Source organism: Phycodurus eques, chromosome 18 (assembly GCF_024500275.1).
Source record: "Phycodurus eques isolate BA_2022a chromosome 18, UOR_Pequ_1.1, whole genome shotgun sequence".
In the NCBI taxonomy this organism is placed as follows: domain Eukaryota; kingdom Metazoa; phylum Chordata; class Actinopteri; order Syngnathiformes; family Syngnathidae; genus Phycodurus; species Phycodurus eques.
Window position 1 is genome coordinate 7,991,124 of NC_084542.1, and position 26,817 is coordinate 8,017,940.

Genomic DNA, 26,817 nt, shown 5'->3' on the forward strand with positions numbered 1-26,817 from the left:
ATCCGCGGCGTTCTACGTGCAGCAACAATTTTTGCCGTGTGCGCGTCAAGCTACGCAGAGGGGCCGCGCGAGCCGATTCGTCGGCCGCGGGTGTATTACAAGGCCTTTAAAGACGCCTTAAGATGGTCAGTGTGAAAGGGGCTTCAGTGTTTGGACAGACATAAGTAAAGAAGCAGGAAGTGATCTGACTCATTTGCACTTTTCCCCGTGTGTCGATGCACTTTTTTTTCTACTGGTAAAATGTAAATAAATATTTGTGTATTCCAGTTTGAAAGATTCTAATTGTGTTGCCAAGTGCCCACCACCTCCTTCTCCCCCCCCACAAAAAAAGGGGGGGGGGGCGGATAAAATCATCCCTTGGTGTTGCTACTAGTTAGCGCTTTGGTGAAAGATGAGCGTTAACGCTGAGAGGAAACAATGGTTGCTGACAAGCCTCAGTACTAGTAGTTAGAGGACAATGGTGTGACAGTCAAAGAGACAAATCGGCGAAGTTTGAGGCACTTTTTATTGGAGAAAAAGATACAAAGCACTTTTTCTCCTCATGGAGGCACACAGTTTTATCATCAACATTTCAATAGCTGTTTTTTAAGTTAAATAGTGTGACTTTTTGGGACCTCTTTTAAGATGTCGTATCAGATATCGAGAGAGCCACTTCAGGGAAGATCATGTCCTCAGTGTGTTCTTCTCATGGCTGCTAATACACACACATACACACTTACACAAAAATGCCAAAAAAAGAAGTCCTGCAATGGGGTCTTCTAAGCCATTTGACTCCACTCAGGACAACAGCTGCATTCTTTCAAAACATTTCTTGAAAAAAAATGTCTTTTGTAACTTAATTGTGACAATAAAGTATTAGCTACTGTTATTTGTGTTGTTTTTTTTTCAATAAAATACCAAATAGAAGTTGGGACTTAGAGATCAGAATGATACTGTGATTTTATTTATTTTAAAATTGATACCCTGCAGTTGTCTTACGATAATTTCGGGAAGTAAGTAAGGATAAGTAATTGTTTAAGAGTCCCTCAAAAGATGATTTAAGCCTATTTGAAGCAATTAATACAATATCAAATTTAAAGGGAAATTTTCAGCAACGACGATATTTCCTTTTAGACAATCTGTGAACCGGAAGTACTTGCGCGTGACACGGAACTGCTTTCCGCTTGCTATGATGTTGGACCCTTTGGATATTTGGAGGCTTTTACTTTAGGTTCGGAAGACAACCAAACGGTTTTTTGTTTTTTTCCCCCCACCCCTCTCCTGTTTTGCTTCTTTGGAAGCGCCTTTGAGGACTAGAATAATTTGTCTGCCAGCTGCTTGGTGAGTCAAACGCGCAAATGAGCGTAAAATGGCTTTTGACAAACGTCTCGTCGTCGGGGTGGCGAATGTCTGACTAACGAGAAGAGGGGCAACTTCAAAGTCTGCAAGATCACTCAGCTCCTTAACGAACGACAAATATTACCAATACATATTTGAAAGTAAGGCCGGGCGAACACGGTCTAAAAAAAAAACTATCCGCCCCCCTACATTTAAAAAAAAATAAAAATTCAAATATCCGATTTTTATTGGTTTCCCCCCTTTGCTTGAAGGAAAAGCAAACGGCTATGATGAGGTTACTCTTCTTAAAAATAGTTTGGCTTTTTTTTTTTTTTTTTTTTAATTGCTGGGATTTGCTTTATTTCTCCTGGCACTAAACTAGTTGTTTTTTCCCAGCATCAACCGGCACCGAAATAATAAACAATAAATATTACAGGGTGAAAATTAGTTCTTCCTGTTGGAAAAAATGTCCCGTTGGTCCAAAACGTATGTAAACACGAGCCTTCAGAAATGAACACTTTACAAAATTTTTAACAGCAGGGCTGCAACAAATATCGAATAATTAGGGTACAAAGAAAGTCCAAGCAAAGTGTCTCCCTTAAAACTTTACAGTAATCATTTTTTCATACGGACTAATGTTGCTGCAGTCTCACTTTGAAATAAGTCTACCGTCTTATCCACTGACTCCCATCATCCATGTCACTCATCTGGCCAGGCCCCGCCTTTTAAAGCCAGACCCGGTCAAAGTCACAAGTACTAATGTGTAGAACCTGTGGATGGCAACCTGAAATGGACAAAAATAATACCTGCACCTCATGCATATTTTGGATTGGTATTCTTGTTTAAATATGCAAAGTCAGTTTTTATCTGATTATTTGAATAATCGATGGGATAATCGCTAAAATAATCAATTCTACACACAAACATACACGTACACAACTTGAACAAACCTGACTTGGTTGCTCTCTTGTGAGTCATTGGCCTGTGCTCACTGCATCACTACAGTTTTGTTGTTCAGGTGGCCACCAGCACCAGGATGAGCAACAGCCACCCCCTGCAGCCGCTGGCCTCGGTTTCAGAGATCGACCACATCCACCTGCTGTCAGAGCAGCTGGGTGCACTGGCGCTAGGCGAGCAATACAGCGATGTCACTTTCATAGTGGAGGCCAAGCGGTTCCCTGCACACCGGGTCATCCTGGCCGCCCGCTGCCACTATTTCAGGTAGCACCCGCCCTTACGTGACTGATGCTTTGTTATTTTTTAAAAGTATGTCATTCCAACTAACAACTTACATATTACCTAGTCATCTGATTTTTTTTTACTGCTTAACCTCCTCACTTTGGACAATTTTGTGCCTTCAATGACATTGTGTCTTTGGAGTGTAGTGAAAGACAAGCAAGGGAAGAAGATCCAAACTCCACACAGGAAGGCTTCAAACCCCAGAATTGTGAGGCAGACGTGCCTAACCCCTTGCGGAACTGCTAACCGCTTACCACCATGCTGCCCCTTTCTAATCTTATGCCAAACAATAGTTTAGTACATGACACATGTGCTATAATTTTCAAAAGAAAAAGATAGAAAATTAGACTTTACACCCATCTAATCGGCCTGATCATTTTATGCTGATCGGCTTTAATGTCATAATTCACCGATCTGATCAATGACGTCATTGATCGGCTCCGCAAAAGACATTTACTCCGCGTCGCCATCGTGTACAGTATATTTGAATCCCAACATAGTTTATTTTTAGCCTAGTCGTGTGTCTTTTGACGTAGTACTGTAAATATCTGCCCACCAATAAAGTAATTTTGAAAAAAGGGTTAGGCGGTGTGGGACAGACAACACGTCTGAGACAGACAACACGTAATGCGTGAATCAGACTACAAGACAAATTTGCTCTTTAACGATTGCACTATGTCAGACTACTGAAATAAAATCTTGTATTCCGATACCACCGCATGCCGTTTTTTACGATCACTGGGCTTTATCTTGTCAAAACAAATGCGACCGGATACACTCATTACCATGGCGACGACAACAAGAGTGGATCGTGACGACTGTATTATAAGAACAGAATGGGGAAAAACGCATGTTGGTGGTCACCGGTGCTCGGGAGAGGAGGTTCTTTTAAGGATTGCTTGAGGTATGTTCACGTACTTTTAATACGATACGGTTCACAAGGAGGCAACAAAACGTTATGTAGCCTACCAAGCTACTACTAGCACTAACGGTTGTACCGGCGTTCTGTCGAATCATGCTATAAAGTTTCGGTGTGGGTGAAGTAATTTAATTACAATAAAGTAAATTATTACAGTAAGTTAGCATCCATTATTTCTGTAATGTTGGTTTGACCTGACTGATTATTAGTGCTTGTATGAATATTTACTTTTGGGAAATTATGATTTGGTGGAAGGCCAAATCACCAAGACTTGGCTGTTATAAAGAAAAACTGTTTGTTTTTGTGTGTCCATCAGGGCGCTGTTGTACGGTGGCATGAAGGAATCTCAGCCCCAGGCGGAGGTGAGTTTGGAGGAGACGCGAGCGGAGGCCTTCTCCATGCTGCTGCACTACTTGTACACGGGCCGCGCCAGCCTCAGCTCGGCCCGCGAAGAGGTGCTGCTCGACTTCCTGGGCCTGGCCCATCGCTACGGCCTGCAGCCACTGGAGGATTCCACCTCCGACTTCCTGCGCACCGTCCTGCACACCAACAACGTGTGTCTGGTCTTTGACGTGGCCAGCCTGTACTCCCTGAATGCACTCGGCGCTGCCTGCTGCTCCTACATGGACAAGCACGCGCCCGATGTCTTGAACTCTGACGGCTTCCTCACGCTTTCCAAGGTAAGAGAACAGGAGCCGGAGCTGTACAAATGGAGGCTGGTGCTTTTTCTGCATTTGTAGACGGCGCTGCTGACAGTGGTGCGGCGTGACTCGTTTGCTGCCACTGAGCGTGAGATCTTCCAGGCCCTTTGCCGCTGGTGCCGGCAACGCTGTGAGAGCGACGACACACAGGAGGTGATGGCGGCTGTGCGGCTGCCGCTCATGACGCTGACGGAGATGTTGAACGTGGTGCGGCCATCAGGCCTCCTCAGCCCCGACCACCTGCTGGATGCCATCAAACTGCGCTCGGAGAGCCGCAACATGGACCTCAACTTCCGTGGCATGCTCAGTCAGTTCTCATTCTCATTAGTAGCGTTGGTATAATTCGTTACATTTTGTGTGTACCACGGAGCCGAGAGAGTAGTCTTGTAGGGTTGGGTAACGGTCACATCAAACATGGGACATGAGATATGGCACATGAGTTGTGAGTCATAACATGATATTTGAGATATAGGAGATGAGATCTGAGGCATGAGACATGTGGAACGAGGTGACACATGAAACTAGGTGTGTGACCGACATGGGACAAGAGATGAGATGTTACATGAGGCATGGGACATATCAGGTGAGAAATGAGATGAGAGACATAAGATAGGCACCAAAGAGAAGGTGTGAGTATCTAGCTCAGGAAAAAGGAGCGTTTTCTCAAATTCACACTTTTTAGTTGATAATAGTGTTAAAATTTTGGGTGGTAAATATTATTAATTGGACAGTTGGGTGGTAAATATTCACTGGATAGGGGGAGCATATAAAAACAGTTAGACTTTGTTCAGTAACTATGAAGCTGCCAAGATAATAGTAACAGATTTGAAAAGTAGGACAAGGTGGCCAAAATGACATAACAGTACTCACCCTTTGTCAAGATTGAACTAAAGTACAATACTTGAGTTCATGTGGAAGGCGTGTGTGACTAGATACGCCACCGTGCCCAGCCAGCGACCGCCAGCCTATATAACCAAACTCTTGACAGCGTTGAGGTGGATCACTTTGCTTGTGCAAACGTACCTCTTCAATTTGGCGCCGAGTGGGAGCCTGGCCGCTTCCGGCTGCACATAGACAAGCTCCCCCAGCCTGTGGGCTTCTCTTTACCGATCGTTTGCGAGGCGCTTGTGGCTGCTCTGCTCCCCACGGCTGTTGAAGCCGGTGAGCCTGTCTTTCGAGCCTGCAACGAGAGACGGAGCTCCTCCCCGCTCAGAGGAAAGACGCTAAGTGAATTACCTCTCCGTAGCGTTAGTGAAATCTAAGGTAACAATTACAAAGTGTATGTTACTGTTTTTACAGCGCACGTCTATTCTCCATCCTCACTCGCATGTTTTTATTTTTTCTAATCGCAGCCGTTGTGATTTAAGCATTACATTACGTTGCGATGTCGGTTTGAATTTAATCGTTCAGCCTGAGAACAAATGCATCTTTTCACATAAAAGTCCAGGAACGCTGAGTTTGTAGCGCTCTTAGCGCTCTTGCAACTAAATTGCTCCAATCGGGTATGTTCAGAGCTGCACACCACACCCCAAAGGTTCCTGGTCCTAAAAAAAAAAAGAAAAAGAAAACGCATGTAGGCAATAGTTCCTTTGGTCAAAATATGCTCCATATGTTCCATATGAGCTATGTTATTTTTATGCTGTAGAAGAAGACTCAGTTAATGTCTTTTTGTCTTTCAGTACCGGAGGAGAACATCGCCACCATGAAGCACGGCGCTCAGGTGACGAAAGGCGAGCTGAAGTCAGCGCTGCTGGACGGGGACACTCAGAACTACGACTTGGACCACGGCTTCTCCAGGCACCCAATCGAGGAGGACGGCCGGGCCGGCATCCAGGTCAAACTGGGCCAACCGTCCATCATAAACCACGTGCGTCTGCTGCTGTGGGACAAAGACAGCCGGTAAGGACGCCCCGCTTTCCTCCTCATAGCCTTTGTGTGCTAGTGTTGGCCCGCTATATCGCATTTCATCCTTCACGCCAGCTATAACGCAGATTTTTAAGAAATTGTTTCAGTATACAGGTTAGTTCAAATTTAGAGTTGCGCACCTTCAATGTAGTACCACGTTATGCCACAACATGCCGGGAAGCACTGAGCTTTACTTGAAAAGATACAGCGTAATTAACTCAGTCACTGCCATGGACATTTTCATTGGTCAGCTGGAATCCAATCAATTACTGCTACCAACAAATAAATTCGTCAGGTATGTTTTTCAATGGGGAGGCATTGAAGAGGGTCTCGCCCAGCTTGTTTGTGAAATTCACGTCGGTGAAACACTGTAATGACGAACTGATCCCTGTAGATGGCTGCATTGCCTCACTTTGGATTTCAGATCAGAACAGCTTTTGGGTAGAAGATAAAGATTTGGGGGTGAATATTGGCTTGTCAACTCAACTTGAGGGATAGAAATAGCAAAACACGTTGGAAGTCCGACAAGTTTAGGCACCTCACACACCGACAGAGTATGTATATGTAGGGTATAAAGAGAGTATGTGTCACGGTAGGTAGTAGAAAGTGTGTGCCGCGACTACGAGAAAAGATGATTCCGTTTATGGAGTGAATGCGCCATGTAAAAAAAGCCACTGACGTCCAACTGGAGCCATGCGGTGAGTCAGCATTGCTCACAATGTGTTTCTTAGTGTATATTTGTAAATCAATGATTTTGCCATCAAGAGCCCTTTGTCTGTCTTGTTTTTGTTGTTTTATTGTTTGCAATACCACAAAAGCATTAAATATTAGCTTCAAAGTCACTGTTCTGCTTCACGTTTCTTTTCAAAAGAAGCTGCTTTTCTCCGGTCTTTGGTCAGAAAGTGTTGTTTTTTGTGTGTGAAACCAACCCGTTTCCTTTTGCTGATTACTAAAGAATGGAAAAAGCTAGAAACAAACGTTTTTTACCCTGGTGAAGGAAGTCTATTCTTTCTTTTTGGTAGGTTCAGTGTTTGTTGTCACAAAACAATATTCTGTGGGTCTTGAAAGATCAGTCAGAATGCTCTAAAACGGCTTGCAAAATGTGGAACTCTGCTTTGGAAACTGCTGCTTTGGAATGAGTTAAAGGTGATGTGTCACAAATGTAATTGCCTGTGGCGGAATTTTATGGCAATCACAGATTATGTCGACTATGTTTTTTAAGTGGGATTCAATTTAACTAAAATATGATGAACACACATTTTTTATTTTTATTTTTCCCAACGATCCCCTCATAACTCTAACACCAGTTAAACATAACTAGCATGATTGTGTTTGTGCCACTAAATCATATAGGAATTAAAAGGTTGCCTATTTTTGGGGAAAAAAAAGGTCAGATAACAAAATCATATCTTTTAGAGAAAAAAGTTACGTTGTTGTGCGTATAAAATCATTTTTTCAAGATAAAGTCGCTATATATTCAAGTCAAAGTTTAACAAGGGAAGAAAGTCCGAATTTTAACAAGTGAATTTTCAACTTTGTGAAATACAACTTTGTTTTGGTAATATTACACCTTTCTATCCTGAAAAAAATGCACCACAAAAAGGATTTTGTTTTTGCTGAAATAATCCAACTTTTGTTGTATTTCTCCGCAATTAAGAGACACGAAAGGCAGTCAAGGTGCACCGTGATCTGATCCAATATATCTTGTTGTCATTGCAGCTCATATTCTTACTACATCGAGGTTTCCATGGATGAGCTGGACTGGGTTCGTGTCGTTGACCATTCCAAGTATCTGTGTCGGTCCTGGCAGAATCTCTTCTTTGCGCCAAGAGTGTGCAGGCAAGCCCATCTGCATCTCATCTGCCACTGGTCTTCTTTCTGTTCTGGTAAAAACATGGCGCTATTTTTATTTTGCGTTGTAGGTATGTTCGCATCGTGGGAACGCACAACACGGTCAACAAGGTCTTCCATCTCGTGGCCTTTGAGTGCATGTTCACTAACCGCACCTTCACCCTGGAGCAAGGACTGCTGGGTAAGTTGAAAGAACACACTGTCACTCAAGATAATGTCCCATCACTCACATATCATGTCTCACATGTAATGTCCCATTTCCCCTACCTCATAGCTCACATCTCATGTTCCATGTTGCATAGCTAATACCCATGTCACATTTAACTCATTCACTCCTGTGGACGTTTATATTTGTCAGCTGGAATCCACTCGTTTAATGGCAGCGACGAATATATTCCTCAAGTATGTTTTTCAATGGGTAGTCCTGTAAGCTTGTCTGTGAAATGAAAGCTTCTACATAACTATAATGACAAACAGATCCCTGTAGAGGATGACATTGTATCGCTTAGGATTTGAGATCAGCACAGATTTTGAGTCAAAGATAAAAATAAGGAGGGTGAATATCAGCTTGTCACGTCGATTATGAAGTAGAAAAATGCCAAAACTTTGGAAGTCACAAATTTCCGCACCTGACACTGGAATAGATTGTGTATATATATGCTATAAAGATAGTATGTGTCGCAATCATGAGAAAAGATGACTCAGTACATGAAGTGAATGACGAACGCATGTAAAAAAAAAAAAAAAAGCTGTGTGTGGAGGCGAGTCAGACTATATCTAGTAGGAACTTCTCGACCTCACACACCAGCTCGGTCTCCTTCCCTGCCAGAGAGGTGACATTCCACGTCCCAAGAGCCAGCTTCTGTAGCCGGGGATCGGATCAGCAAGGTCCCTGCCTTTGGCCACCCCCCAGCTCGCACTGCACCTGACCCCTATGGCCCCTCCCCTTTCGGGCTGTGCCCAGCCAGGCCCCATGGGTACAGGCCCGGCCACCAGGCGTTCGCCTTCGAGACCCACCTCCAGGCCTGGCTCCAGAGGGGGGCCCCGGTGACCCGCGTCCGGGCAAGGGAAACCAAGAACCATTCATATTTTTCATCATAGGGGTCTTTTAGCCGTGCTTTGTCTGGTCCCTCACCTCGGACCTGTTTGCCATGGGCGACCCTACCAGGGGCGTGAATCCCCAGACAACTTGGCTCCTAGAATCATTGGGACACACAAACCTCTCCACCACGATAAGGTGACAGCTTCCAGGAGGGGTACTTGTTTCGTTTTTCACAAAAAGTTTTTTTTTTCTTTTGCTTTTTATGAAAAACAGGTGTTAATGGTGCAACGTGTTCTACTACTGATTACCAAAGAATGATAAAGCAAGACAAAACCGTTTTTCTGGTGGAAAAAAAGCGTCTACCCTTGTTTTGGCCAGTTCAGTGCTTCTATTGTCACAGAACACAATATTCTGTGGGTCTTGAAAGATCAGTCAAAATGCTATAAAAGGGCTGCCTGGTAGTCAATTAGTTTATGTCCAACGTCTCACATCTAATGTCTCATGTCCCATATGTTATCTCTCGTGTCTAACACACACTATCACACTTATATCCTACGCCTTTCTTTCCTCACTTCCCATGCCTCTTGTAACGTCTCATGTCCTACGCCTCATACCTGACGTCCCATGTGTGTGATGTACCCAGTCCCCACTGAGAACGTGGCCACGGTGGTGTCGTGTGCCAGTGTGATCGAGGGTGTGAGTCGGAGCCGAAACGCCTTGCTCAACGGTGACACGCACAACTACGACTGGGACTCAGGCTACACCTGCCACCAACTGGGCTCGGGTGCCATCGTCATCCAGTTGGCTCAGCCCTACTGCATTGGTTCCTTAAGGTGATGCTCACATCAATGAATCAGTCATTTTACTAGTTACAATGAACCACCGCTATTTGTGGGAAATACGTTGCAGACCCTCCTTGAGTAGGTGAGAATCTGCTATATAGAGACCATATAAAAACACAGTTTTACCGAGTTTCACCTGAGCAAGGCGGAAGTGCTTTTCTCTGCTTTGCTGAATGCTGTAGTAGTTTGCGCAGTATTATACTTACATAAAAAATAAATAAAGAAGACAGTCTCTTCAAAATTCAATATGCTGCAGTAATATTACTCATTTTTCACAGAAGATAAAGAATATATGCCTCTGAGTAATATATTGTTTCACTTCGTGTCACTGTACTGCTTGTGTTCAAATATCTGTTGCTGACATTGCTGCTTGTTTTCTTATTGTCTGTTGTTTTGCATTGTGTGTTGGCGTTAGGCTAACAGACGTGCATACGTTGTTTTTGTTAAATACATGTAAAGTTGTCTTTGTTGTACAGTATGTTTAGCTTTACAGTAAACTTCAAGGGGGAATGGCAATAAACAGAGTGAAGCTAGTACTTGGCCTCTTTTTTGAAGAATAATTTACAAAAATCTCATTTTAAAGTACATCTTTGTTCATTGTGGTCAATTTGATGAGTTCTGTGTAGGTTGCTGCTCTGGGACTGCGACGAGCGCTCCTACAGTTACTACATCGAGGTGTCCGCCAATCAGCAGCAGTGGACCAAAGTGGTGGACCGCACCCGAGTGACGTGTCGGTGAGGCAATTGAAGAAAATGAGCACCTACGTCAGTTTGATTTTGTGTCATAATCATGTCGATGTGACCTCCTTGTACCCCAGGTCCTGGCAGACACTCAAGTTTGACAAGCAGCTGGCCTCCTTCATCCGCATCGTGGGCACTCACAACACTGCTAACGAGGTGACGACAGGCTGGAATCAACGTGGTCGCCTCTTTCACATTGTGTTCGTGCGCAAATGTCTACAAGACATAATGGAAGCAGCTTCTTTTTTTTTTTTTTTTTTTTTTAACACGTCACCACAGAGCCACCAAAGATGACAGTATTCAATTTTCAGGCTTCATTCAGGTTTCCATAAACCATATCATATTTGAATAAATAAATGATATACATGAATAATAATAATTTGAATAAATAAATGATATACACGTTTTTAACTTGTCCGAAGACACCAGCTATAAAAACAAACAAAATTTTAGCAAGTTCAAAAACAAACAATTATGTTATCAAACTGTAGTCATGCTCGTTAGCATTGTCCATTTTCTGAGCCGCTTATCCTCACTAGGGTCGCGGGGATTAGCATTGTATACACAGGAAGTCAGCGAACCTGTTTTCCGCATTTGGTCATGTGAAGTTTCACATATAGCGGATGGGGCCGGAAAACCGCTGATGCGAACAAAAGTGCTCAGTTGTTGTATAGTGGGGGAGGGCCGACTCATGGCGGACTCCAAAGTGATTTATGCGGTGCCGTGAGCCAAAATCTGGATAAACTGAAATGATGAAAAACTGTTTAACGCAATATCTCCACAATTGAGTACTACATAGTTCTCACTCTTTGTTTATTTTCAGCAGTTGTTTTCAAACATGTATAATGTATTTAGAAACAAACCTCTCAATTGACTTAACAGGTCCTTTAAATTAATAGCATCCTCATTATTGGTTATTAAAAAGTATTAAGGAACTCAAATACATGGAGCAAAATACAATTTAGTGTAGTATCTGCTACCAGTGGCAATTCTAAAAGTAATTTTAATGTCTGACATCTCACATCTGACGTAACACATCTCGTGTGTCTTCACTCTCGCACAAATCTCATGTCTCACAGCTCATCTCTTTCTCACTTCTCATGTTCCAGGTCTGAAGTCTCATCTCATATCATAGTTCCCTTTTTCATGTCTGTTGTCTCACATCTAATGACGCGTCTCATGTCCCATGTTTAGCGATGGAGCTATCGAATATTTTGTACAATCTACTCATTATCCGATTGATTAAGTAATTGAATAATTAATAATAATTTAATTTTGCATAATTGAACACGATGACATGCATGTGAGTTGTAGGTTATTTTTTATGTCCACTTAGGGTCGCAATCCTCATGTTCTACTGTAGTACCTGTGACTTTGAGTGTGTCCCTTTAAAAGCCCTGGTGAGTGACCCGGGCATCAAGCGAATGAGAGAGTAGAGTTGGCTGGCTATTAACTGGTGAACCCATTAGTGAGTTTTGGCCATTTTCTATATATATATATATATATATATATATATATATATATTTGTTTTTGATGTTCTATTAAGCGATGGAAAGTGCATTGGCGGCTGTCTATTTTTGACCATTTGAAATTCACGTGCTTTTACACGCAGGTCTTCCACTGCGTCCACTTCGAGTGTCCTGCCCAGTTGGACACGGATGTGAAAGAAAACAGCCCGAGCCAGGACGCCTCAGATTCGGCCCCATCCTCCTCCTTGCAGCCACCTCGACCTCAGCGGCCGTCGCGCACGCACAGCCTGCTGCCTTCTAACTCGTCTTCATCTTCCTCACAGGCCAATCACCGTTAACGACAACACTGCCACCACGGCGCTCCCTACTGGAGAGTGTTCGGAGGACTGCCATTTTTGCACAGCCGTCGTCTCGCCATCATAACTGCTTTTTGTCATGTCCACGCGCCTTTTCAAGGCTCCGGTCTTCCTGACTCGTTTGATACGTTTTTTGTGTGACTTTGCTACTTTGTAGACTCCAGCTCGCTTCAGAGTTCCTATCAAATGTGATCTATTTTGAAGAAAGCGGGTGGCTATTTTTGCAACGCCTTTGTATGCAAACAGCACTTAATCCCATGATGATGTCTTTGCATATTCAACCAGCCTCCTCCCATTAGTGTTTGTTGACTAAATGTGTGGTCCTCCCCCCCTCTCATACCTCAATAGAAACCCGACTGAGATTGACACGTCTTCATCGACAAGTATTACACACTTGCTGACGAGAAAAGCAATAAGTTGATGGAAATTGGGTCTGAGGGGTTCAGACCAAATCATTCACGCACTCGGGCTGCAAACAAGCAAAAATAACAAACTTTACATGTCACGAGCAGCTGCTATTGGCACTTTATAAGACTCAAGTTGTGGAAATAAAGCTTGCGTCTTGGGGTCTTTTGACTGAAGAAGTACTGGAGCTCCTGGTATGTTAAATGAAGTTTTGTGTGTGTGTGTGCGTGCTTGAAATGAAGATAACAGTGCTTGCGGTTGACGTTTCTTGCACTTTGGAGTATGTCGATTTTTTTTTTTTTAAAAGCACATGTAAATGATTGTTTCTATCTTTTGTTATGAACATACCCCTCTGATGCAAGTCCTTAGACCCCCTTACCTATTTATTAGGAACCCCAAGATTTTGATCTATTGCGTCATCCTTATGATTTTCACAATCAAATCTGTTGTTGAGAGGTTTTGTCTGTCCCATTTACTGTTCTAGGAATTGTTTTTTTCTCATCGTGAACCTCCCAACAGAATATCCAGCCTGGGGAAGGGAATCCTTTATGAAACTATTCCCTTTATGAAACTATCAGTCTGATGGAAATGTGGTTTGTTTGTTTGCTTTCAACTTCCTGTAAACGTGTTCACGAATGTCACTTCATGTTCTGCTCAGCTGCTGTCCGAAGCAGAAAGGTCTTTGTTTTGTTGATATCCTCCTGAGTGTCAAATAACATTTATTCCCACTAATGTTACAGTTGCTTGCATTATTGTCCCATATGAAGGCAGAATTGTAGTCAAAGAGACCTCATCTGCCTTTATGTGGTATACCATTGTAGGTGGTTACTTCTGAAAACTTTTTGTACATTTTCAAAAATATGATAAGACAAAAACACAGGCTTCTTAAAGCACCTTTAGCTTTAATGATTTTTGAATTTGGTGCTCAATTCCTAAAAGCGATGATTGAATGTATAATGGAATCGATGGTAAATTATTTTAAAAGGAATATCATCCTCACAGGGTTGAGGTTCAAATCTAGGCCTTCCTATGTGGCGTTTAATTTTGGGGGGTTAGCATGTTAGCTTCGGGGAGAGGCTGATCGAAAAGTCAGTCCTCCAACTACATTTTTCCAGAGCAAAATTCGGGTCGGTTGGTTTGGTTGCCCCCCACACAGGTGGATGCCTACAATTCTCTAGTACATTGCCAGAAAATACACTAATGTGGGGATGTCAGTTGTTGCGCATCTTTACCCCTGGGTCATGCGGAAAGAAGGTTCGGCACTGCCTGCTTCTGTAAAGCATCTCTTTTCATATTTAATATAAATATGAAATATAATAAACGTGTGCGCATAGTGTTGTCGCTTTTATGTGAAAGTTTGGAGTCCGATAGGTTTGCAACAAACAGCCGGACTCGAGTTAAAATATCCGCCGTAGAAGAGCACCAACTTAAACGATATTTGCAGTCGATTATGGCAACCAAATGTCGCCTTATAGACTGTCATTTGAGATCATTTTGGGTCGCGTTCTTCGGTTTGTTGTCCACTATTGACATTTTTGGGTCTTGATGGACGCGTTTCCGGTCCAGCTCGGTTCACACAATCGACGTGTGTCCGGGAGGGGTCGGGGGGGTTGTCCCCGGACGTCTGGGGCGGCCTCGTCTATTTATCTTCTGGGCAAACGCCCTTCCACAGCTTTAACGTCCCTTTAAATCGCCTTTTGCGCACCTCGACGAAAGGCTCGCAATTTATTCTACAGATTCTGGGTGAACGCCGAACCCCACCCCCCCACCGCCGCCTGTTTGGTTGCGTCTTACGTCCAGCTGATTGCATTGAGTGCCTTTCAATTATTGTGTTCGAACGGCACCGTTTTGTCAAGGCCCTCTTCGTTCGCCTCGCCTATTCGCCAAGTTCCCGAGGATTATTCAACGGACGAAGACATTCTGTTCTCGTCTTCGTCGCTTTTTTTTTTTTTTTTTTGGGGGGGGGGGGGCGGGGGGGGGTGGAGGGGTGGGGGGAAACGAGCGAGCAGGCCGCGGACTCATCCCCGGCCTCGCGTAGCTTCCTGCGGCCGGCCGCCATGGGCGACACCAGCGAGAGAAGCAAGCCGCCCGGTCTCCCTCCACGCTGTCCCTGCGGCTTTTGGGGGTAAGTCTTGTTCGAATGAGACCACCGCGCCCCCGGTGAGAGCGGATGGAAACCATCGAAGTGGTCCAAAAAGCCCATTGTTGTTGTTCCGAAGGGTAGGCCGAGGGTGGGGGGTTGGGAAGTCGGCTGATATATAAACCCCCCGCAAGCGTCAAAGTGGCCGAAATTCGTGCTGTTTTACAACTTGAGGCCCCAAAGCTCGGCGAGAATGGCTTTTGGACAGCCGTTCCGTCGCGTTGACACATCTGAAAAGGTGACGTGCCCACGTAGATGATTTATTGGCAGCAGCAGGTTCCTTTTAAAGCAAACTGTTGCTGCTCCCATGAACGACCACTTCTCGTTTGGATTTCGATTTAAAATGCTCACTTAACTTAATGATGTGGCTATATATATATATATATATATCTTTCCCCCTCATTGCAATACCTTTCTGATGTGTCACGTCAAAGTGGATGCACGGAACAACAGTATGTTGCATACCGGATGTGATTCACTGTCTGCTCTACGTCACCAAGCAGCACTTTCGTGAATTATTTAAATTGTGTGTTGGTAAATGATGCCCAGATGTTGTCAAACAAGAAAATAGTGTCAATGTTAATACATGGCTGCCTACCATAGCAGGACACCGGGCAAGTGTGCCCCCAAACGGCTACAGGAAGGATCTTGAGCCTGTAATGCTTTTATAGTCTATGATGTTACTTTTTACTTTTTCATCTTGCTGAAGAAAAAAGATGTGTAACAATGAATCGATTCATTGACAGCTAATTGATTATAACTAAAGTAATTGACAACTATTTTGATAATATATTAATCGTTTAGGAACCTTGTTTAATTGTGACGCTCCTTGGCATGTCAGCCTCAAGTATTAAATAAGAAATAAAAAATACTAAATATTCTGTTTGTAAATGTATATAATGAATATATATTAATATATTAATAAAAAAACAACTAATAAATACCAAACCAGTAACTGAATCATAATAAATTAATGTTTGTGCATTTTCTGCGCTGTCAATTAGAAATAATGTCATGTTTTCGAATAAAGGGATGCAAATTTAAAAAATGTTTTATTTGATTGATCGATTAATCGACACATCAATTATTAAAATAATCGTTAGTTGTAAACTCAAAAAAGACAAATTGACACATTTGGACCGTAAAGATAATCCAATCATCATGGTCTGATTTTTTTTGGAATATGCTCAAATAACAAAACTATGGTAGCGCTTGGCTGTATGGCCCTAAAATAAAATATACCGGTATGTATTTTTTCCACACATCGTATATCAATACTTTTATCATGACGTCACACACCCCCATGTTGGTGGTTGACTCATTGTTTCGTTCTGGCGCTTATGATTGTTTGAATGGAAAATCCTTCCAATCTCAACCGCCCAAATGGCAGAGAAATACTTATCACCTAATTTGAAAACTATCTATACAAAAAGCAAATCACAGTGGTGCCTCGACGTTGGGGCGACCTAACTTTAGCGTTTTTCAAGATACGGGCTGTTGCTTGTCCCTTTTTATAATTAATGTATTTATTTATTTATTTAGTTAGTTAGTTATTTTGCCTTGTGTTGCAAGAAGTGATTTGACGTAGAAGTGGCAGTTGGTGGCAGTGAACTCGTCAAGATAACCTTTTATTCTCACAATGGGGAAATTTGCAAGCAGCAGCAGTTTTGTGGGTAGTGAACAAATCTCCAACAAAGAAGCTTGAAGCTGTTTATTGGTGTCTACAGATAAACTAAACACAAAACAAAATTACACATTTGTATATTTTAACAACTAAATAACCTTTCCTCAAAAGTCTGCTAGCTTACTGCTAACTCATAATTGGAAACACCATAGACGGTTAACAAAAACGTCAGTGTCATGATGTTTTACCTTTTAAACCAGTGTTTTCCAACCTTTATTGAGCCAAGGAACCAATTTTACATCTCACGGCACGCCACCAAATAGGAATGTCCCAAAAAGTATGAATACTGAAATGATCTCATTTCATTTTACTCTCAAATGTACTTGGTGTGAAATCTGGGTCTGTTTAGTTGAACACTTTACTATTAGGCTACAATATGTTTTTATAAAGAATAACAGTGTGCTGGTTTTGTTGTTAAAGGTGCCATATTTTACCAAACCAACTTTCTAGTATTTGGGACGTAATCTTGGCTCTACATTGCTTCAGTAAACATGTGAAATATGAATTAAAATCCTGCACGCATTCCTGAGTTCCAGACGTTTTTCTGCCGAGAGGCCTGAAGTCGGGTCATTCATATTTCTCAAGCTTATTTACGTCAATAGCAAAGATCTGCGCCTTCCCTTTCCGCTCCTAAGACAGTGCTGTCAACATAACAAACACTTGTGCTTTTACAAGTGGGTCTTCTACATGGAGGCAACCAATCAGAGGAAAGAGGACTGTCTGAGCCAAATATGGACAAAGCGGATACAAAACTGGGTCAATCAAGTAGCTCTCAGGGGGGCCTTTTCTGGACACTCTTATGACAAAACAAAGTTTAAAAAAAAAAAAGAAATTGACACTTTTATACTAAGTCCATGTTAGAGAGCTCTAGATAGCCAAACTACGGGACCTTTTAAAAAGATTAATGGTATTTCCATTCATTTCCATTGAGACAGATGATTTGAGATATCAGTGTTTTGAGTTAGGAGCGTGTTCATGGAATTAATTAGACTCGTATCACAAGGCACCATTGTACATAAATTAGCGCTGCATGATATATTGTTTGTGCATGGCCATCACGATGCGTGTGTGTGCGCTCAATAGTCAGTCACATTGCAGGCTCCTGCGATGTTGGTGTGCTGTATTGTTATGCAGTGAATCAACTAATATTAATAAATGACCAGCAGAGGGACCTGGTTGGACATGCTAATAAGATTAGCGCTTTTGTTACGGTAAATTATAACCCTTCAAACAAATACACACGGAGCAGCCCAGTGTGTTGTATACTTTCAATTATATACATCCACCCATCCATCCATTTTCTGAGCCGCTTCTCCTCACTAGGGTCGCGGGCGTGCTGGAGCCTATCCCAGCTGTCATCGGGCAGGAGGCGGGGTACACCCTGAACTGGTTGCCAGCCAATCGCAGGCCACATACAAACAAACAACCATTCGCACTCACAGTCACGCCTACGGGCAATTTAGAGTCTCCAATTAATTAATCTTTTTGGGATGTGGGAGGAAACCGGAGTGCCCGGAGAAAACCCACGCAGGCACGGGGAGAACATGCAAACTCCACACAGGCGGGGCCGGGGATTGAACCCGGGTCCTCAGAACTGTGAGGCTGACGCTCTAACCAGTCGGCCACCGTGCCGCCTTGAATAAACTAATGCACTCAAAATTAGAAATACTAATGCATATTATGTTAAAACATGTACAATAACTGATGAAAAACCCAAAAATTGTGTAGTAAATTTACTGTTCTAGAATCTCGACACTTAGTGCAGCATTCACATCATATTTAACGAATGTACCTTGGGTGTAGCATATTTATTGTCTTGTATTTAATGCATGTACACGTTTACTGTAGCATATTTCCATCATATATAATGTTCTGCTCTGGGGCTGCACGATTATGGCCAAAATAACGATTATTTTGATCAATATTGGAATCACGATGATTAATCATGGTTATTTTGTTTTTGTTACACTACCTTTCAACAAACATAACAGTTTTCAGTGCAAAATTAAAGGATGGATGGTGATAAAAAATAAATGTACCCCGAAAAAATTCTACTTTACCAAGGGCTAACTAAATATGCTATTACAAAGTGTAGTCACAAATTGCAAATTCATGGAAGCAAATACAGTTAATGCATAAAACGCAGTAACATTAGGCTGTAAGCACCAACTTTTCATTTGAAAATCCCCGTCAATATAGTTATTTGTCAAGGACAGGTACGTCTCCGTTGTTCTGCTTGACCATTGGTCAGTCATGCAGGATCACAAACTGCAAAGTACTCGAAAGTACTCAGCTACAATGATTGCTAATAGTGTCTATCCATGACATGCTGCCTCTCCCCCAACGTGCTGAAAGGGCCAACTTCAAGATAAAGCTTCATATATTTCTACATTGGACATCAATGGCATTGTAAGCTTTTATTTTGATGTTGGCCACGGAGCGCACTGCTGGCCTTTAATGAAGCCTTAACCATAACCCCCGCCCCCCAAAACCCGGTGGCTGGCTGATGAGGTTGCAGGCAATGCTACAAATCAGGTACTTTTCATATGTAACAGTGCCCACATTGTAAATATAAAAGATCGCTGAAGATCAGGTTTATTTAATCGTAGCAGCCCAAATCACGATTATGATTAAAATTCGATTAATTGTGCAGCCCTAGTCTGCGCTATGATTTTACTGTAATCTAGATGAACCATGTGTTTTTAATGTGTGTGCGCCCCTTTTCCATTGTACCGGTTCTACACCCAAACAGCCTCGCTCTGTGCCGTGTGGTTGCTTTTGCATTACACTTTTTCGAGGCCCATCTGTGACAATGGCACCACTTTTCAGAACCTCCTCCGACCTCGTTCTAAAACGCAGGCCGAGGAGGGCCGTGACGTAACTGTCATCTGATTGGCTGACTTGTGTAGGCGTTTCTGTAAGTGCGGTGACTTGGCACTTTCACAATCATGGCGTCTAAAGGCTGCCGCGCACCGAGCGATGGCGCCGAACCCGACTGAACTGTCGTGTAGTGTGCGTGATAAGGCAAATATTTTCATGAGTGGCTGATCAGTCTGCCACTGTTTTTGCCGCCATTCAAAATTAGAATCGCTGTCTTAACGTCGCCTGCCTGTTGTAATGGAAACACAACGGAGGCCAGCATAAAGCTCTCGCTTGGCCAGGCTGTTCTGGAACTTGTAATGGAAAAGCGGTGTTAGTGTATTGGAGAATGTATACCATTATTACTAAACCAAGAAACATAAATTAAAATCTTTGTTCCAATATATCACCTCCAAAAAAGTACAAACCTCTGCACTACAATGTAGCAGTTCTAATAGCATGACGAAAGCACAAGAACTTAAATAAAATACATCATACTCACCGGTGATGTGTATTATTGATAGACAAACTCCATTAGCCTTTGTTTCTCAGAGCTATAATGTTTATAGTAAGAGCTACCTGTAGCTAGCAGCCACAACTAGAAAGTTGTTGAAGCTCTGGAGTGGAAGTGAAGCGAATAAACCCTTTCCCACGTTGAATTAACCCAGCCGCCCTATCTTCACAATGTCCAGTTTTCCTTGAAAAGTCCGCTTTGAAAATGAATTTTTCAACATGTCTGATATTCGTCCATCTTTAGGATGGGAAAATGCTGATGTGACTGTGCCGCAGGTGGAGAGTGATGTGAAAGTGGTGAATTTGACTTCTGATTGGTTAAAAAAAAAGACAGACATTATACACAATGGCTATGTGTCCTACGCCAGCGCTTGGGATTCTGACTGCCCTGGGCAGATTACATTCAAATGGCAAAAAAAATCGAAGCTGAATTCTGGTTGGACCAAAAAAAATCTTAATATGCTAGGCAGCCCCACGCACACTATGAAATGCAGACAAAAAACAGTTTGAAATAGATTAATATAGATTGTTTATGTATTTTGTTTATCGTAATAAATATTACATTTTATGAATTAGTAATTTAATTAGGTTGTAAATATAGGTCAGTGCTTCTAATAGTGTTTAAGCTAATAGGCCAGCAGAGAAGCCTTAGGCCTTCAGTGCACACACTGCCAATCTGTGTATTTGGATGACACCAACCTGGCAATGAGGGGGCATATCGCGCCTGTGTGTTTACCCTCCCTCGCATTGGCAAATATCTGATGTACCGGATTATTATCTACATTTTGCAGATGTCTGATCTGAGGATATGTCCCAGTCTTTCCACTTGAGTGTTAAAGTGTTAAAAGCAGGACGATTGGGTTTGTCATTTTATTATTGAACCATTAGCTATAGCCAATAGTCTCGAACCCCCACTGCCTCCAATCTCTGGGGTCTGCCAGTTGAACCGATGGCCCACCTGTCAATGTCAGGTGACATGTGACCACGAGGCAGGATTGTGTGTGTGTGTGTGTGTGTGTGTGTGTGTGTGTGTCAGTCACGCGCACATGTATGTTTATGACCTGCGCCCACACTAACACCTGGCTCCCATTGTCAACTGCACCACAAAGGAACTTCCCCATATGCTAAGTTTACTAATACCTTTTCCAGAAATCCTGAAAATAATTGCATTCAGGGTGGCAACTAACGGTTATCTGAATAATCAATTATATGAGACAAAAAAGTGAATAAAAATAGAAATATGGTACAAGACTGATTCTTGAGAACACTACACTAACTAAACCAGACTGTAATGTAAAGGAAGCCTAGACAGCGCACGGCTGGCCCGCCGTGTAACCATTTGCTTGATCGCTCACAAAGCTAGCTGTTAATGCTATCAAAAACAAGCATACTTGACATCAGACGCGCGATTCCAACAATGCAATGTAGATTTGTTGTTGTTGTTGAAATAATTAACGTCCTTATGTTAACTGTTGTTGTCGTTTCTGTATATGTTGACAGTGGTTCTTATTTAACTGTCACACGTATCGTGGATTTATGTTGTACTGTTCTTTTTTTTTTTTCTTTTTTTTTTATGAAACCAATAATTTAGGTAGTATGTGAAAGAATGACCTCTTGGGCAATTCCTCTGCCAGAGCGTGCCTAACCAAAAAACGCCTGGAGGCTACCGTGAGGAGACACTTGAGTTAAACTTAGAAAGACTAAGACATGTTCACTCAATTTGACAAGTAAAACCGGTATCGGGAGATGAATTTTGTTAACTTTCCTGTATTTCTACCAAGTGGCTTTTTGTGTAGGGACCCTTAAAATAGAAAGAGAGGTTTTCACCAAAATACAAGCGCTATCAGAAAGTGGAAGACTTGGGGCACGCTGAGACTGCAAAACAGGCCAATCATTCTCTGGAATTAAAAAACAAGCAAACAAAACAGCGATTTCCATTGAGACGTATGTAAACGTTGATGCATAGCGACACTAACAATTGTCTTTTCTCTCGCTGCAGGTCCAGTAAGACCATGAATCTCTGTTCCAAGTGTTTTGCTGGTAAGTTCATTCAACCTATTCTCGTTTAGCAAAATAAACTCACCACATTATTATTATTAGCTTTAGAAATCCATCCAGCCACGTTCTATACCACTTATCCAAATAAGGGTTGTGACTGAGCTGGAGCCTATCCTCGCTGGCTTTGCGCAAGAGGGGGGGGGATGCACCCTGGACTGGTTGCCAGCCAATCGCAAGGCACATGTAGACAAAAAATGGACTGGTCGCCAGTCCTTGTCATGTACATGCAGTGAAACCCCTGCTATTTACGGGGGAGAGAGACCGAGCCCTGTCACGAATAGCACAAATCTGTGACTAATTGGCACCCTCTAAAAAGTTAATTGCCAGCAGATGTCACAAGATGGCAGCAAAGCAATATTTATGTCCAAATGAAACTCCTTGAATCACGTGAATAGATTTCCTTGGCACTTAGATGTTGTTGTTGTTGTTGCTTTGGACTGTGCACAAAAACTGAGACTTCACACACGACTATGGAGGGAGTTCACTGTAAAGAGAATATTCATACTCAAATTCATAGGATGGACAATTTAGAATCTTCAGTGAGAACTGGCATGTATTTTTTTTGTTTTCCCCAAGTGAAAATTAAATGGTAATAACTAGGACTGTCACTATGGAATATTTTTAGAATCATATTGATTATTCCATTGAATAATCTGATAATTATTTTGCATTAGTTTATTGCAATTCTTTTTCAATTACTGGTTATTATCCAATTATTATTTGGTATTGTTTAATCATCAAACAATACCAAATAACCAACAATTAAGCAATATCACATGAGAGGGAGTGATGTTGTACTCTTTAACCTTTTTGAAACTGAGAGCCACTTCTAAGTTCTTACTGATTAATGGTAAATGGACTGTATATATAGCACTTTATCTACACCATCACAGCGCCCAAAGCGCTTTACAAAGCCTCACATTCACCCATTCAGACACACATTCATACACCAACGCCATGCAAGGCGCTGCCAGGCCCACTGAGCATTGTGAATGTTAATGGGAAGCAGGAGCTACGAGTTTAAAATACACATCTGAGGCTGCGTCAGGTTACCTATTGTATACGTCAATTACAGTTTAGTCATTGTTTTCAAAAGTAAAAACAGATGTTTGCAAATGTTGTATTTTGTTTAAGCACAAAAGAAGGCTGTCTGCTTTCATGGAATACTAAAATCTGACATTTACTGATGAGAGGCTGAAATCAGAGGGTGAGGACAATTTTAGTTTAAACAATTGCTCTAAACTATTAAGCTATTATCAAAATAGTTGTTGATTATTTTGATGATTGATAAGTTGGCGATTAATCGATTGTAACTTTTTCTTTCTTCCTCGCTTGCACGCTACAGACATCCAGAAGAAGCCGCCGGATGAGGATTGTCCCTCTAAGGGCAGCAGCAGCGAGACCACCACAGCCACCATCACCACCATCGCCAACAGCGGCACCACCACCGCCATCAACACCACCACCAACAAGACTCCATCTATATCGTCGCCAGTGTCGCCATCTTTGTCCCTGCCCACCGCCACCGAGCTGCCGGCTGCCGAGGAACCCTCGCCTTTGTTCGCCGCATCCAAGGAGGGTAAGCACACAGGACCTTGTACATAATGAATTTAAACATAATGTACATTAAAGATTGAGTTTAAATGTAATTTACATAGGGTTGAATAAAGTACATAAACGTATGTTCTCTCCCAGTTTCAGGCGTGTCGTCCACAGTGACAGCGCAGAGTACGATGTGCACGCCCACAAAACGTCCTCGAGAGTCGGGTACGGTCTGCTCCTCCTCAAGTCCTGTGGCCCCTACCCAGCAAATCCACGCTTAACTCCTCCTCTCCTCTCTTCTGCGAAATTCGCAGCCTCTGCTTCGGAGAGCGAGGCCACGCCGGAGAAGCGGCCGCGGGCGGAGGCGAAAGAAGAAGAAGAAGAAGAAGACGGCGGCGGCGAGGAGCAAGCAGGCAGCACGCCCAAGCAGAAGAACCGTCGCCGCTGCTACAGCTGTCAAAGTAAACTGGAGCTGGTGCAGCAGGAACTGGGCTCCTGTCGCTGTGGTCTGTACACAGATCAGATTTTTCAACATTTCTTTCCCATGTTGCTGCCCTGTTTATTCTGTTTACACTTCTTGGCATGGCTTCTTAAGACTTTTTTGTGGGTCTACTCATGATGAACATTTCTACCAAATTTCATGTTTCCAAGTGCAACTGGCTTGGGGGCTGAATTTTCAGAACAATTTGAAGACTCTTTGGAAATGGCCAAATTGACTCTGAAATGACTGTTTCAAACCAAAATGGCAGACTTCTTGTCTTTTGGGGCATGGCCTTTTGAGACTTGTTTGTGTGTGTGGGTCTACTCACGATGGATGTTTCTTTGTTTACCAAATGTCATGTTGCTCAGTCGAACTTACGTCAAACTGACACCATTGTCCTCGCGCTTGCCTCGTGTGTTCCAGGCTACGTGTTCTGCATGCTGCACCGGCTCCCCGAGCAGCACGACTGCCTGTTCGACCACCTGGGGCGTGGGCGTGAGGAGGCGGTCCTCAAGATGGTCAAGCTGGACCGCAAGGTGGGCCGCTCGTGCCAGCGCATCGGCGAGGAGTGCTCCTGATCGGCCGCCGCCGCCGCATCCGCTCCCACGTGAGGCGTTTACACGCCCGTTGAGGAACACAGACGTGTGGCTGAATGGAGGCAAGAAGATGAGGAGGAGGATATTTTGGACCTGAACGCCGCTTACACTCACATAGCCTTAATCCCACCCCACCCCGCCGCCCTGGATTTTTCCTAACCACGGGAAGTTGCGGCGAACTCTCGCCGTCTTCTCTCTCAGGTCGAACCCACCTTCCTCCTCCTCTTCCATCTTCAATTTTTTTTTTTAAACGGCGTTGTGTTCCCTGCCGGTGAAAATCTTTTGAGCTGGACTTGTGCTCACGTTGGCTCCAGGAGAACACAACCCCATCCGTGTCGCACGAGTGAGAGACTATGAGAAAGTGAGTTTGTGTGTGCATGAGAGCTTCCCCTTCCTCCTCACAATGCTCGGTACAGTACTCACGTAGCGGGGAAGTACGGCTGAAGTTTTTTTTTTTCTTCTTTTTTCTTTTCCTGTTCCGATATAAGTTGTTACCCAAAACGTGACCACGGAGTACCCGCAGACTCGCGTGACCTCCTCCAAGGCTTCTATTAATTTATTTTTTTGGGCTGTTTTGTGGCTACAATTAATCGATCGGGTGGTGTTTGTACTTACTAGATTGTGGGGATGTTTTGCTTGTTTTGGAAAGTGAACCAAATCTATTCTTCCTTGTCGCCGTTTGACACTCGCCAGCTGGGCTAAAGTTAGCAGCTGGCATCTAAATGCATCATAGTCACCATCTTTAGTCATTGTGCTGAGCTTGCATGCAAGTTTAGTTTTCAACAGAAATTGGGCTACTGTGTTGGCAACATTTAATTTTCTTTAGAGAAATGACAAATTGTGATCCTGATAGAGGACAACACTTAAAACACTTGACTATCATTTATTGGGGCTAAAATGTTCCTATTTATGGGCGTTAGTTCTTTTTTTTTGGGGGGGGGGTCTATTCCTGATAGAGAAATCTACAAAATTTAATGTTGCTAATTGAAACTGTGTTTGGGGGATGAGTTTTCAAAAAATTCAAAGGACCCCCGGAAAAGGCCAAATTGACCCCGTTATGGCTACCTGTGTCTTTTCAGCTATGACTTCTTGAGACTGAATTTTCAAACATAACTTCAAATTAGAGTATGGTGTTAAGACAACCCCACACACAATGATAAAAAAGTCAAATCTTTCAAGATTTTGTGTCGTCTGTTCGTCTACTAGACGTAGTTCAAATTTGGTGGCAATCAAGACAAAATCACTCTGAGGAGTCGGTCTTTGAAGGACCCATGGAAACGTTCAAAAGGAGACTACAGTAAATCACGCAAACGAGCTCACGACTTGGATGCAACGGAACTGAAAAATTCTATGTCACAAATTCAAACTCCGTCACTCGAAGAGACTTCTAAAGACTTTGTTGTGTCGTCGCTCTTAATCAGTGACACACTTTGGACTGGATCTTATTGCATTTGCACAAGGATAGGATGCGTTTGTTGCTTCCGTCGGGGAGGAAGCGGAGCGTCGCAACTCGATCGAGAAGCAACAGGGAAAGCGGACGAACTACGCGAAATTGTTCCTCTTCAAGCTCTTCCTCCTCTGGAGATTTGGAACGGCGCTAAAGGGAGAAGAAAAATGTCACAGATCTTTGTTGTTCTTGGGATCTTTTTGTTTTTGTGTGCTGATGAGAAATGGAAGAAAAAGAAAATATCTTTCTGTACCTTTTCAAAGCAAAGAATTATTTAACCTTATATCAGTTCGAGTTACAACCTAGCATAGAGTGGCATAGTTTCATTGTATTAAGAAAAAACATAATTCTGTCCTATTTTCTCCTTAATTTGTGTTCTGTTTTCTGATGAGGAAATAAACTGGATTAGAGGATGTTGTTTGCTGTACTTTCTTTGTAGGAAACAAACATGCTGCAATTTCACAATTTCAAAGCGTGACCAGCTGTTTTAATAAAAGCTGCAGCTCCACTGTTGCGTCACAACTCTGCAAATTACACAACTGCTTGCTCACAGGCACATTTTCACAAATTGATAATTTAGGATTGACTTGGACATTTAATTTTGGGACACAACTAGGTTTGTCAATCTTTATTAATTTTTTTATAATCAGATTAATCACTTGAATTTTGATTAATTGCAATTAATCACAGGTGCCAAATTACCACCCAATA

At 42.7% G+C, this 26,817-nt stretch overlaps 2 protein-coding genes across 4 annotated transcripts; both read left to right on the top strand.

The window, feature by feature from the left end:
* Positions 1–1,153: 1,153 nt before the first annotated feature.
* Positions 1,154–13,908, top strand: btbd9 (BTB (POZ) domain containing 9). 3 transcript variants are annotated; one of them, XM_061704912.1, is made up of 11 exons: positions 1,154–1,320; positions 2,336–2,538; positions 3,792–4,155; positions 4,216–4,483; positions 5,856–6,075; positions 7,801–7,920; positions 8,004–8,113; positions 9,618–9,807; positions 10,443–10,550; positions 10,634–10,712; positions 12,169–13,908. In XM_061704912.1, exons 2-11 carry the CDS (start codon positions 2,354–2,356, stop codon positions 12,361–12,363), a joined length of 1,839 nt encoding a protein of 612 aa, XP_061560896.1. In that variant the 5' UTR covers positions 1,154–1,320; positions 2,336–2,353; the 3' UTR covers positions 12,364–13,908. The 3 variants fall into 3 exon arrangements, with proteins under 3 accessions (XP_061560896.1, XP_061560897.1, XP_061560898.1); XM_061704913.1 differs by having other exon boundaries at positions 4,279–4,483; XM_061704914.1 differs by having other exon boundaries at positions 1,217–1,320; positions 2,323–2,538.
* An 849-nt stretch (positions 13,909–14,757) lies between these two features.
* Positions 14,758–26,519, top strand: LOC133417301 (AN1-type zinc finger protein 3-like). The gene is made up of 6 exons (XM_061704972.1): positions 14,758–14,911; positions 21,982–22,022; positions 23,386–23,619; positions 23,736–23,807; positions 23,897–24,088; positions 24,487–26,519. Exons 1-6 carry the CDS (start codon positions 14,844–14,846, stop codon positions 24,639–24,641), a joined length of 762 nt encoding a protein of 253 aa, XP_061560956.1. The 5' UTR covers positions 14,758–14,843; the 3' UTR covers positions 24,642–26,519.
* Positions 26,520–26,817: the final 298 nt, after the last annotated feature.

What these genes read in the sequence shown, in the direction of transcription:
- btbd9 (XM_061704912.1), top strand. Translation starts at nt 2,354, where the DNA reads ATGAGCAACAGCCACCCCCTGCAGCCGCTGGCCTCGGTTTCAGAGATC. An exon ending in CTGTGGGACAAAGACAGCCG is followed by an intron (nt 6,076 to 7,800) that starts GTAAGGACGCCC and finishes TTGTCATTGCAG; the next exon opens with CTCATATTCTTACTACATCG. An exon ending in CTCACAACACTGCTAACGAG is followed by an intron (nt 10,713 to 12,168) that starts GTGACGACAGGC and finishes TTTTACACGCAG; the next exon opens with GTCTTCCACTGCGTCCACTT.
- LOC133417301 (XM_061704972.1), top strand. Translation starts at nt 14,844, where the DNA reads ATGGGCGACACCAGCGAGAGAAGCAAGCCGCCCGGTCTCCCTCCACGC. An exon ending in TGTCCCTGCGGCTTTTGGGG is followed by an intron (nt 14,912 to 21,981) that starts GTAAGTCTTGTT and finishes CTCTCGCTGCAG; the next exon opens with GTCCAGTAAGACCATGAATC. An exon ending in AAAACGTCCTCGAGAGTCGG is followed by an intron (nt 23,808 to 23,896) that starts GTACGGTCTGCT and finishes CGAAATTCGCAG; the next exon opens with CCTCTGCTTCGGAGAGCGAG.